This window comes from Oratosquilla oratoria, chromosome 3, assembly GCF_046742065.1.
Source record: "Oratosquilla oratoria isolate Oo_2021 chromosome 3, ASM4674206v1, whole genome shotgun sequence".
Lineage (NCBI taxonomy): Eukaryota > Metazoa > Arthropoda > Malacostraca > Stomatopoda > Squillidae > Oratosquilla > Oratosquilla oratoria.
The window spans coordinates 29968058-29982199 of record NC_134779.1 but is presented as its reverse complement, the minus strand read 5'-3'; the positions used below and the strand labels follow the sequence as shown (position 1 = coordinate 29982199).

Below are 14142 nucleotides of genomic sequence, written 5' to 3'. Positions count from 1 at the left end.
CCACTCAGATAGCACAGAATGGGTTGAAACAAGCCCCTCATACAAGAGAAATCCTATGCTTAGAGCTTTTCAAAGAGAGGTAATTCTATATGTGTGGCTACTAACTTAAAGATAACAAAATGATCCATTTACACCCTCAAACACTTGGCAGCAGGGGTATTAGCACCTGGTGCACCAGGCAGTTTGCAGGGGCTGCAGGTAGGTGGCCCTTCATCCATGAGGAACTGAGGTCAGAGAGGAAAACAAAAGGGGTGTTGGATTGGTGGAGTGTGGGTGCATTATGTCATGGCTGGCTACCTCTATTGTAAGGAAGAAGAGACCTTTTGGTATGTAGATAGAGAGCCATGTTGAAGTAAAAACCAGATTCTGGTGGCCATAGGAAGACTGTACTAACAACTGATCATATTTTTAATCATGAAAGAGATGTCTGATTCTGCTATAACAGTATCTTCACAACTGAAGAAACCCGTGGACTTCATTGATGATGGTTTTTTTCTTTGGTATGGCCCTAAGTGGTAATGCTACTGCTAAATGCTTGAGAATGTAATAGCACATTTGTCACGTTTGTGTCTGTAGCTACACATCACAGAGATACTTTGTTATACATAATAGGATCAAAGTACATGTGTCCTGTATAATCAGCATATTTGGATCCATCCCATGCCGTCTGAGTAGAATTACAGTCAACCAAACAATGCAAAAAAAAAGATGATCACTCAAAGACACATAACACAACTAGTGTCCCCATGAGCAGACAACTCATTGTGGGCAGTAATGTGGGCAAACAGGGAGAAGGAGGATGCACTAATAGACATGTTCTTATAGGCTCTTCCCACTCTTTACTGCCTGGCAATGCAAAGAAACAATCCACACAAATCCAATAATCACTTGTTTTATGTATTTGAAATGTATACATCACCACTGCAGCCTCTAGGACCTGTGCACACATGCATGCACACGCACACGCACACATGCGCACACACACACACACTTACACAATGTATATCTATGCACATGCTGTGTACTTAAGTGAATACTTAACTCTTGCACATAAATAAATATTACTGGCACATAACCTATCAAATTATACTGTAATGCAAATAAATTAACACTGAGACAAGAATATACACCAAAATGATGTTTCGAGGCACTGGAGTACAATAGTCCTTGTAAGTGACACGTTCTCGCATGTATCACAAGGCCAGAACACTCAAGCAAAATCTGTCAAGTTATGAAGTTATGAATCTTCAGTATTACATCTTTTCAGACTTCATCATGACTAAAGAAATCAATAATTGTCTAACTTACTTAGTGGTATCCGTTAAAAACTAAGGGCTTTCAGTGACTCAGCTTTTCTTTCTTGCACATAAAACCGAAATGTGTACCAATTCATTTGATGGTATAACTTACCAGATTCATCTTGAGCATTTAGGATGGTAAATTTCTTCATTTTATTATCCATAACTGTCCCCCACAAAATGCTGTAATCTTTGGTTCTTCAATTTTGAGGCTACAATCTCCCTTTCCTTTCCTTGCCCCAACAACTCGAAGGTCTCCACACTCCTAGTGATGCAAGCTGGAATGTTTCTTTTAACAAGACAGTTACAGCACCTTTACTGCACATCAAAAAAAAAAAAGAAAAAAAAAAAAAAAAAAAAAAAAATTAACTATTAAAATGACATTTTCTCGTTTGTTAGAAATACCTAGAACACAAAGTGCAACCATGTGATCTCAGCACACTACATTCCTCTCCCATACACGACACCATGCAAATTCAGCCACACCATGCAGTACTGCAAGGTTTTATCAACTGAATACACAAATAATTGTCATTCTAGGTTACACAGGTTTGGCCTAGGTAGTTATCCCAGCTTGCCCTGTTCTCTGGATCATTTCTTGATCTCCTTTTTTTTTTTTTTTCCTGGTATGAATTCCCTTGTCCTACTGTAATCCATGGCTAGGGGATGCATTTTGTGACATTCCTGTAAATAAATATACATACATGTAAAACAAAGTAGTAAAGAAGCAATAATTACACAGCACAACAATTACACTAGCAATGGTCTACTGTTTTACAAGGTAATTAACTTCTCCCAGGACAAATAATGTGGTCCCTGCAAGTGGGGTTCCTCCATGACTTTAAGATGTATTTGCGAGAGAACCACCTCCCTGACATCCATCTCTAACGCCTGTCAACATCTTCACTTCCACGAGGAGGTGAAGACCTGAGGCAGGGGCTGACGACACTCTCCAGACCCGGCCCAACACCTCAACCTTTTTCACAAAAGGAGAGCTAAAATCTAGCATCTGCTCCCCCTCCTCTAACTACAATAAATCTGTGAAAACAAAACGGTCCTAATACAACACAGACGACAATCCAACTTTCTTCACAAAGAGACTAATGGGAGGGACCTAGAACCATTGGCTGTAGAAAATCCAGGGCCTCAGGGTAACCTGCAACACTCCCTGGGACCCATGCAAGTACAGTTGGGAGTACAACTGTGAAATAGCAAGTGATGGGTTGTTATGGATGTTACAGTAGTACGATGTTCATATATTTTTTTTTTCAAGTTGGTTATCCTTGTGTTATGTGATGGATAAGTGAGATTGAGGGCTCCTGCAGAGATCTGTGTACCTATCATTCTCATGTGCTGCTCCATTGGGATATTGTGTGTGTATGCGTGTAAGTATTCAACTGCAACATTTTTATCGCATCCTGTTGTTATTCTTACTGCTTTGTTTTATGTAGTATTTAAGGTGTCTGTTTTCTTGATTGTTGGGAGCTATGCCTTGGTGTTGGAGTTGTGTGTGGTTATGAACTATGTAAATTGTGATTAGTTCCTTTCTGGTGATCAGAATCTATACTTGCTACTAATCTTGGTGTTTATTTTCTTATTTGGTCATTGATGTGTATGCAAAACATGTGTATATAAAAAGTGAGGCCAAGGAATTTTGGGTTCCTGTTCATTAAATTTTACCCTCATTTCCTCCAATCCCTTCTTAATCCTCTCAATTAAGACATGCCCATACACCTTACCCACACTCAACAGATAAAGCCGTCTAAAACTATTACACTCATTCTAGCCTCCCTTCCTCTTGTATAATGGAGTTTACATGCACTCCACCAAGCCACTAGAACACTTCCTTCACTTAGGCACATATTCAACAATCTTACCCCTCATTCCCCTAAAACTAGAACATATGAATGAAGGAGTCTACAAGAGACCACAAAGTCTCCACTACACCGTTCCATGTTCCTTACCACTTTTCATCCATAAAGTTATCTAATCTCATCTTAAAACGACTGATAGTTTCAGGACTCGACTACATGGTTACCAAGTCTGTTCCATTCATTAACCATTCTCTTGGTAAACCAGGTCTTGCCTATTTCATTCTTAAATCTAAATTTGTCCAATTTAGATCCATTTCTACTTCACCCTTGTCTGACATTCCCCATAACACCTATCTATTTCTAGCCTTCATTTTCCTGAAAGTCACTTACTTCCTCTTTTGAGGCTCCTCTCTTATTACCCGTTCTCCTTGTACCTACAACCACCGCAAAAGATGTTAAGTGGGCAACTTTTTTTCTTGCCCTTCATGTATTAAATCAAACAAGGATACAATCTCCTTACCTCCTCATGTGCTGCAATGTCTAAGAAATTAAGAATTCACCGTTGAGAAATCAACAAAACGCACAAGCAAAGTGAAACTAGTGCAGATGTTTGGATAGTAATGAACAAACCAGGTTGGAATGAAAAAAAAGACAAAGAAAAAGAAAAGAATAAAAGAAAAAGGGATGGGAAAAAAAAAATCCTAAAACAATTTTTCCAACATGATAAATGAAAAATCTCACAGCAACAGCAACACCATAATATAAACAGTGGAACATCAACATTCGTGTCTCCCTTGGTACATATTGGTGAAATCAAAGATAATGCAACCTTACGTAAAAAGTGACATAAGGATGAGCAATATTTGTGTGGGTGCTAAATTTCATGCAAAGCTTTTTGTTGAATACGGTTCTAATTAGGGTTCTTGAGTGGTAAGCTAAAATTTCTTATGTCAAAGAAATGTACTTAATTACAAAATGATATAAGGTATTCCACCCACAGAAAACACACACATACATGAAAAACCGACATTTCAACTACAGTGAGTGTCTGTCATACAAACCACTTACTGTGGCCTACAACCATCATTCAAGAATAACATGTGAACATTATTGGCACTGAAGCATTACTATACCAGACATATCACTGGTGTCTGCTCCAAGGAGCCAGGTAGAAGCAGATATCTACAGTGCAACAGCCTAACAATGGCTGAACAGTCAACTGCTACTAAAAACATTAGACTTACAATTACTGAAAAGAATATAATGACATCTACTGGTCACCTTGGACTGCAAGGAAACAGAGAGGAAGGATTAACTCAGACTAATGCTACAGCAATGACACTGGCTTTTCATGTTATAACAGCATTGATTTGGAATATGCAATTCTTTGTTACAATAAGCTTATTCAGCTAAATTGCAAATACTTTGATGTGATCAATATAAAATTTGAAATAAAATCATGATTATATTGGGTTTCTAAAAGTACCTCCCAAAATCCTTTAGCAATATATTTGTCTAATTAAAGTTTATTTTGGTGTATAAATATACATACTTTACTAAAAGGCCTTTTCCCCCTTATCAGGGGGTAGCCAAGTCAAGAAAGACACCCACCCTACACCCATCCAATAACTCGCTCACTGTTCCCCCCATCTTACCACCTCATGGACATCCCAGTCTCCTAACGCACTGCATGGGTCAGAGGCAATGCAGCCAGACACAGCACTTAGCAGGGCCCAACCAACAGCTAAAGCTGATTTACCTCCACTACTTCATTATGTATCAACCCACCACCCCTTCATCCATTCAAGAAATACATGAAGCAAACAATAATATCCCTTTGGGTCATGTCATTTCCTCATCCATTTACAACCACTCTCCATTCACTACTACCTTTTGTAATGTCTCTCCCTTGCTTAACAGACATTACTCTTACATACAATCCTTCACCTCTTCTTTCCACCTAATCCTCTCAGTCTCCCATCAAGTTATTTCCATTTACTTCCACTTTCCACACTTTCTGATAGTCTTTCATCACTCATCCTTTCCATATGCCCAAACCATTTCAGCATTCTTTGATGAACACTACCTGTTGGGTCTTGCTGTGGAAATGCTGTGTCATGCTGCATTGCATTTGACCTGAGTAGTGTGGCTGGGGCCAGGGATGACCCTTTATCCATGAGGTGAGGGTGGAAGGTGCAATGATTGGTTTTCTTGGACAGGTATGGGATGGATATGGGGAGGTGATATGCTTTATTTTAACCAATCCCTCCCCTATAAGGAAGAAAAGGCCCTTTGGTATGTATTTACCTAGTTGTATTTTGTGGGAGAAGAGTGTATACATTAATTTTTTTCTCTGATTTGTTGACAAACTCCTCTGTTTTTGCTTTTCTTTTCCCATTGCATTTCCTTGTTGCCTAAATTTCATGGCCTATTACCATGGTTTATGACCTGAACTTAATTTTCAGTGGTTTTGTCACAAACCACCTTCCTTACCTAAAGATTTCTATCTTCTTTTGCAACAACAACTTTCTATAGTTATTTATGTAACATGTTTCTTAGGTGAGGAGACCAAATACCCCCTATAACAGGAAATACAATAATTGTTGCCTTAACGAACTTTGGACTGTTAAATGTGTTGGATTAATGTAGGACTGTTTCTGTGTTATCAATAGGTGTTAGATCCTCCTTTATATACGTAAACATAAAAACATATGATTCACTTGGAGAGGAATGCAGGCTATGCTCATTCTTCCTGTTCAAGGAAACTCATGTTACCAAATGCCTGGGAGTTGACCTGGAGTTCCGCAACACAGTCAGGCTTCCCATGTCTCTCACAACCGGAAATCCCTGGGTGGGGAAATGTCGTCAAGTGAACCACATGTTTCTATGTTTATGTATATAAAGGAGAATCTAACTGCCTCACCATTGTAGTCCCCTAGGGTGAACCCTGAAAGGGTTTGAAATGTTGGGATTAAAGTACCCGTTTCCGATTCCTGTGCATTTTTCTTATTCCATCATGGTTCCCAGCCTTCATCTTTTTTTCTCATATACATATGTATATGTATGCATGTATATGTAAGTTTGTATATGTATGCCTGTGTTCAAATTAGAAATGGAGAGAGTGAGTGGTTTGATGTAAAGGTGGGACTGCTAGGGATGTGTCATGTAGCCATGGAGTGCCGTGTGGGGTAATTGCAAGGGTATAAGAGGGAAGCAGCCAACAGTTGTTAGCTCTCCATGTGTAAAGTGTAAGAAATACAGTTGGAGCTGATACAGAAAAATCTTGGGCGAAATCTGAGACTGAGTGCCGATTTCTTCTTGATGGTGGTGGACACGTTTTGAAAATGGGTCAGCTCAGTTGTCCATCTTGTGGGACCACCACAAACAGATACCCCTCACTGGTTCCTCTCTCTGTTAAGATAGATTGGACTACTGTCTGTGTTGTACTAGTGAGGAACTGTTTCTCTTTCAATGGGTTATAGGTGTTGTAGGAGGGGAGCAGTCACCATTTGTCAGCTCTCCTCATGTGAAATGATGGAGGATACAGTCAAAATTGATATTATTCTTGGGCTCTGCCCATTGATGAAGTGTCAGCCCCTCAAAGCTATGTCTCCTGACTGTGGCAAAGATATTGATGTGTTTTGAAGATGTGTGGCAGAGTAATATTCTCTGTCTGTCTTACATGAACAACACTTGCAGGTACCCATCACTGATCCTGTACATCTAACAAAGTACACATACATATACCAAAAGGCCTTTTCCCTTTTATAAGGGCAAGGTGGCCATCCAACAAGGTACAAGTGAAAATTGTTGCAAAGTATCAACGCTTGCACATGTGGCCTAAAGCACTTTTGGGGTGAGTTTGGGCCAAGGGAGATGGAGATCGGGAACAGTCGCTGCTCTCCCTGTCACTTTCTCTCACACACACATACACGGAAAAAGTACGAAACATTATACAATAGGAAAGTACATAAAATCAATGAATCCAGAACTAACCTGGAGTGTAGGTTGGCTGAGCTCCGGCATTTAATGATGTACTCTCTGTTGGGGCACTGAATGGATTCGTTGGGTTGCCTGCAGGCGGGGGCATGGCAAAGACAGGTTGGGCACCACCTTCACCCGCTCTATGTGATGGGAGAGAGAGAAAAAAATTAAACTATTGTTCAAACAACACTTTAAAAAAGTTTATTACTCATCTTTATTCCCTTAAAGAAACTTCAACCTTTGACATTTCACTTCAAGAGAAGTTTTACAATTAAAGATAAATTCTAGCTGATCAACCAACATATTAGCAAGTTACAATTCTGACTTGGTTTGTGTGCTTTCTTCCATTGTAGCATTCTTCATTTAGTCATTCTTGATATTCCTAAAAATTAAATTTATTTCAATACCAGACATTGTCCATAATATCCATCCCACCACATCACTACCCCTGACCCACCAAGGAAACAGCTATTTTTTTTTCCTTTCTCCTATCTTCTTACTAAAGCTTTACTAGTTTCATATAACTGTAAAGCTTTAACAAGTATTTTGTAAAATATCAACTGTACAGTATTTGTGATATAACTGTAGTACAAGAAATATGGTTACTACTAAATAAATTTAATGTTTTCCAAAATTCAGGAATTATGTAGTCTTTCTTTCTCAAGTCAATATTAACGAGGGCCTGCTTGCAAGCTGGCCATATGGCAGACATACATCCATGTAGAAAAGGTCAATAAATATGCAGCAGTTATTCTGTATAATATTCAAAGAAGTCTTAGTCCCTCATCAAAACTTCTTGACAGGTTTATTTCCCAGTTTACATGCCCACAGTTTCAACTATGATTACCAAATCCCCATGTCTCAGCTGTCTTCAATTACAATGATATTTGTGGAAAACCTAATGATGACTGCTGCCCTAAGTGTCACAGACAGGAGACCTGCAGACCACACTATCTAGCAATGGTCTGTGGGACCTCCCACAGATCTCTATGGAGAAGAAATGTTGGGCTGTTAAAAAGGGGGGGGGGGAAGCTATCAGAATTGACAGATCTTGGGCTCAGGCTGAAGGCTGAGTGAGAAATTCAGAAGGCTGAGAACAGGGTTTGTAAGACATCTATCAAATACGGTGGATCATCTTCAGGTGGTTTAGGTATATGGAAAAAATGGGCAAGGAAAGACAAGCAATCCATGGCAAGTGTTCTGGGGCCTGCAGAACACGTGGAGAGCAGAAATGAAAAGGAAACTTGAGAGGGTGACCAAGAATGAGGTGGCTAGAGGGTAAAGGGGGTGCTGGATGCAAGAGGAATATCTGTTGAGCAAGAATGCAAAAGATTATGGATGGATGAAAGAATGTTCTTAGCTTCTCCATAAATGTTTTGAGTGGATGAGGATGGGGTCACCACATAATTATGCTGTGGGAATAAACCATCTCCGGCTGTCAAGCTCTGCTGTGGAGGTGCTGTGTCTTTATGCACTGCCTTTGACCTAAGCAGTGTGGCAGAGGGAGACTGATGACCTTTCATCCACAACGTGCTAAGATGGGAGAGGTAATGCATGGGTTTTGATGGGCAAGGTGATGGTTGAGATTGTATGTTTCGACTCAGTGGCCCTACTTAAAAGGGGGGAGAAGGCTTGTACATATGTATAGAGAGAAAATATATATATATATATACATGTACATGGATGGGGTAGTGCAAGAGGTAAATGTGAGGGTAATGGGCAGGGGATTAGAGATGGTTAAAGAAAATGGAAAAAAGTGGGAGGTGAGCCAGTTGTTGTTTGCTGATGACACTGCACATGTGGCAGGATAAGAGGAGGGTTTAAGGGAATTAGTCATGGAGTTTGGGAAGATAAGCAAGAGGAGAAAATTTAATGTAAATGTGGGTAAAAGTAAGGTGATGAGATGTACAAGGGGAGAGGACTGCACCAAATTGTAAGAGTCTTAAAGGAGAGAGGATGGAAGAAGTGGATAGCTCTAGGTACTTGGGGTCATATGTGGCTGGAAAGGGAGGAATGGAGGTGGAGGTAGATTGTAGGTTGAGAGAAGCAAGTGCCTTGGGGGATTTAAAAGTGTAATGAGAAATAGACATTTGGGAATGGATGCTAATACGAGACTGTATGGAGTGATTGTGCTGACAGAACTGCATTAGGCAGAGACATGAACATAAGAGAGGAAGAGTTTAAATGTGTTTGAGATGAAGTGTCTGGGAAGTATGTCAAGGGTTACAAGGTTAGAGTGAGAAATGAGGGGGTGAGGAGGAGAGTGAGGGTGGAAAAGGAGATTGGAGATAGGATTGATGAGAGAGTACTGGGATGGTTTAGACACATGGAAAGAACAAGTGAAGAAAGATTAGTAAAAGAAGTGTGGAAGGCAGAGGGCGATGGGAGATAGGACTGATGAAAGAGTATTGGGATGGTTTGGACACATGGAAAGAACAAGAAGAAAGATTAATGAAAGAAGTGTGGAAGGCAGAGGGAGATGAACATGAGGGGGTGACTGATGATGAGATGGATGGAAGGGGTGAAAGGGGTGTTGAGCAAGAGGAGGATGTCAGTTGAAGAAGGAAGGGAGAAGGCAGAAGATAGGGGTGAGTGGAGAATGGCTGTGTATGGATGATACTGTGATGAACAGAAGGGAGCGGATGGGGGATGAGGGGTTAAGGAGTGGTTGTGTGTGAATGATATTTTGAAACATCCTGAAGGGATTTCATCCTATCTTCAATGTTTCTGCATGAGGGGACCGAGAGGGGGATGGGTTGCCAATTAAATGAAGCAGCCTTGCTGTGGATGTGCTGTGTCTTGCATCACTGTTTCTGACCCAGGGTGATGGGTGAGATACAGGGAGGACCCATCATCCAGGAGGAGCCAAGATAAGAGGAAGGGGTGATGGATGGGAGCGGAATGGGTGGGGATGAAAGGGCTGAGAGAAGAATGCCTTTTGACTTTGGCTACCTCCCTGGACAGGGGGAAAGCCCTTGGTGTACACACACACACATATTATATATATATATATGTTATATATATATGTATATATATATATATGTATGTATATATGTATCTACCTAGTTGTATTTTACGGGACAAGAGCTATGCTCGTAGTGACCCATTTTCGTATCTCTCTGCATCCAGTTTATTCTTAAAATCATGTACGTGTGTGCGTGTGTGATATATTCATATACACACACACACACACACAAATATATACATGTATACAAAAAGGCCTTCTCCCCCTTATTAGTTAAGTTGCTGAATGAAAACATACATCTACCTTACACTCATCTTTCACCTATCAAAACCCAGGCACCACCTCTCCCTTCTTAGCACTTTATGGATGAAGGGTCATCCCAATCCCCCTCCCACGCTGGAGGGTCACCGATTAAGTGAAGTGGCCTTGCTGTGGATGTACTGTGCTTTGCTGCATTGCCTCTGACTCAGGGAAATGGGCAGGGGACAGGGATGATCCTTCATCCACGAGGAGCTAAGATGAGAGAGGGGGTAAACAGTGGTGGATGGGAGTGGAATGGGTGGGAGTGGGTTCATGCCTTTTAACTTGGCTACCTCCCTTATAAGGGGGAAAAAAGCCCTTGGAATATAGGTAGATGGATAGAAAAAACAGTAACAACACAGGTTGGCAAAAATCAGAACTCCCTTCCAGTGACTCCTTTAAAAGGGAACTTAAAACCATTGAGTATTTATTTTGTGTGGAAGTTTCCATGTTAATGGCTTATAGTAGTAGAATGAGGACAGCCATTGCTAGCTGCCAGTTCTCATGTGAAAACATGGAGGAAATACAGCTGAAGTTGATACAGAGAGATCTGGGTTTGATCTGGGGAACGAGTGTCAGCCCTGCGGGGCTGTGCCTCTAAATAGAGGTGAGCGTGTCAACAAGTTTTGATGATGAGTGGCAAGGAGGGGATTCTCTCGCTTGCAGGTACCCTTCACTGGTTCCTCGGTCCTGTAAAATCACTAATTGGGAGAGATGGGAGCAAAGAAAATAAAAAGATTCAGCTCCCTAAACAAAGCATTGGAACAGCCTTCCTAAAGATATTATATGACCAAATTTAAGTAGATTCAAACTAAGCAATGATGAACTAAAATTTATAATATATACATACACAAACATGCAACATCAGTCACTCCATATTTAACAAACTGCTGCACATAAATGCGAATACACACCTGCACATTACAACTAAATGTTTTCTAAAACACGAGACCTCTTGGTTTCTCCTATCACACCACTAACACATAAATAATAATGGATGATCACAGGTCTACAATGCCAGATACTCAAGCTGAAATTCAGAAGTTACTCGCCAGTTGTCCTGCAATTTCCAGAAACCAACAACGGGGACAAGTGGTCCTATGAGACAGACTGGCCAGCAGGTGGGCAGACATAGATAGACAAACATACAGAATCTTTTCTCTACCATCTTCAAAACCCTTCAACACCATTTCCATCAACAGGTCCAGCCCAAGGGGTTGGTACTCCACACTGACCCTGATATCTCTGCTAGCTTCAACTGGGAAATACTCCCCTCTTTCTCTCACTGACAAGCGTCATGGACACATACCATATAACACAAGACTTTATTTCCCAGAGAGATCTGTGGAAGGTCCCGAGGACCATTACCGAATATAGCAAGATTATTTTTCTTTTTTTCTTTCCCCTCCCCCATTCAGCAGAACTCAAGGCAACAATTATCATTATTTATTGGGAATGTCCTAGGCCAATATCCTGCAGGGTAGGGGGGTGGTGGCTTTCAGCATGTGTAACTTCTTAATCCACACCCTCACTATCAAATATGGTCTTGATACCAAGGCTGGAGTTTGGTTAAAACCCAAGAAAACCAAACAAAGTCCTACTGCACTTGCTACCTCACCCGCTGATTCAAAGGCCAATAATACATTTACCAAAGCCCCTTTCCCCATTATTAGGAGGGTTGGCCAAATCAAAACATCACTCCACTTTATCTATATATACCGAGAGCTTTTCCCGCCTTATATAAGATGGAACAAAGTCAAAAGGCACACAACCACTCGCATCCATCACCTTTGCCTCCCTCTCATCTTAGCTCCTCATGGATGAAGGGTCATCTCTGTCTCTCCCACCCGCAGTACTGCCATGTCTCCTGCCCGACTTCATACACAATCAAAACCCATTCAATGTCCCTCCCATCACAGTACCTCATTAATGAGGGGTCATTCCTGTACTATGCTACACCACTTAGGTCAAGGGCACTGCAGCAAAGTACAGTTCTTCCATAGCAGGGTCCAACAGCTGGAGCTGGTCTACTGCCACCACTTCATCATATTGTGTCCCACTCCCTCGTTCATTCACAAGATTTTGACAAATGTGAAAAAATTCTTTGGGCAGTAGAATCTTTATATCCATTTGGAATCTCACTCCTAACATTTGCACTCTCTCTTCCTTGCTCAACAGGCATTCTGTGTGCATCAAAAGCCCCCTTCACCCTATCCATCCACTTCTGCTTACCACCTTTCCTTCTGATAGTTTTTCCTCATTCTTTCCATATGCCCTGACCACCTCAGAAATATGGTCACTCTAATCCAGCAGCTCTTTCCACCCCATTCTCTTCCTCACCTCTATATTTATCACTTTATCCATTCTTGCTCTCAGTAATAGTATATTCATAAGTTCTCCAAAGAGTGCAGCATCACAGAAAACTCTAGGTTTGTTATTCAGCCAGTTAAAGAGTACATGGATGAGACTGAGGGAGCATGTCTAGCTACCTCACTATGCAGGAAATGGCATATAGGTGTGGGGAAAAAAAAAAAAAAAAAAAGGCAGCTTGGCATATTCAGTTTGAGAATAACCTTTATGGGACACAGCAATATGCATTAGCTAGATAAGGATGTGTTAAACAAAAGTTCTTCAAGTATCAAGTATCTCTACGGAAAAATAACCATAAAATTGACATCTACAAATGTATTCTATCCTGTCATTGCCCAGACCACAACTTGTTAGGCAAAATGAACTATGCATTCTATGTATATCAATGCAGCAAGCCAATTTTTTCGATCGATGTGTGCAGTTTAAGTAAACCAAATACATACAAACCATACACTGTGAAAAATCCTGCACACAAAGAGGCCAAGGCAAGGAATAAGAATTCAAATGAAAGTTGTACTTTCTAAGCCTGTCCTCTTGGCCTGCACCAACATAAACTTGCATGCAAACCAAACAACCAATGAAAAAAAATACTGAAGTTAGGATGAGCCGACACTCATTAAGTTATAAGCTGCAAGCATATATTCTAGGCCTACGGCTACTGTGCGCTACCTGAATGGGTTAGTGGAAGTTTGCGTGTCAGGCTTCTGCTCCTGTGATCTGTAACATTAGTAATAGAATACAGTAAAAGTGAAAATTTACTGAAATTCCAGGATTAGGTGTAGGTCTCAGTGCTCAACAAAAGGGTAAACTAACTACATTTTGTTTCCTAAGCTGTATCCTTTATCTACACAAATTATGGATTTAGTCCTGTTCATAGCTCTCTGCAATCACAGAAAAAATTTAAATTGTCAAAGTTTAAAGTCAGAAAATAAAACTTTCATATCATCTTTATAAAAATGTGTACCAAAGGCACATTCCCCCCTAAAGGGGGATGGCAAAGTCAAAGCACACACCCACAACAAGCAAATAAAACCATTCAACCATCCTTGCCATCTCTCCACTTTGGGAATGAAGGGTCACTTAACACATTACCAATAAACACTTACCTACTTTGAAACTGACCTCACAATTTGATTCTATCTTTTCAAGATATAATGGCCACATACCCCCTTGACATATTAGATGCTACTCTTAATCAAGTGAACTGAGACATGACAACTGTGAACTCCTATCTAAATGCAAATTATCTCGGACTGCAATATCTAACCAACGCAGTTCCAAGTATAGCTACAACATAACTACCCATGCCGTGAGCATTTACAACATGGATCAAAATGCTTTTTTAATATTCCTAAAATTCATTTCATCCACCCTTTGGATAAATACTGATGTTATCTACAACAGTAATGGT

The 14142-nt window shown here is 40.5% G+C and overlaps 1 protein-coding gene across 9 annotated transcripts in view; it reads right to left on the bottom strand.

Annotated features, from left to right (window-relative positions):
- Csp (Cysteine string protein) overlaps nucleotides 1–14142 on the bottom strand; it is a 43719-nt gene that overhangs the window by 274 nt on the left and 29303 nt on the right. For 4 of the 9 annotated variants that reach the window (XM_076178372.1, XM_076178399.1, XM_076178380.1 and 1 more), the window contains 3 exons: nucleotides 13401–13448; nucleotides 7109–7236; nucleotides 1–1982 (listed from right to left, as the gene is read on the bottom strand). The exon at nucleotides 1–1982 is cut by the window's left edge and continues 274 nt beyond it. In XM_076178372.1, the coding sequence (XP_076034487.1) occupies nucleotides 1942–1982; nucleotides 7109–7236; nucleotides 13401–13448 (217 nt within the window). In that variant the 3' untranslated portion in view covers nucleotides 1–1941. Of the gene's footprint in view, nucleotides 1983–2013; nucleotides 4400–7108; nucleotides 7237–13400; nucleotides 13449–14142 lie in introns of those variants that run through there. The other 5 variants (XM_076178393.1, XM_076178416.1, XM_076178405.1 and 2 more) reach the window with 2 other exon arrangements.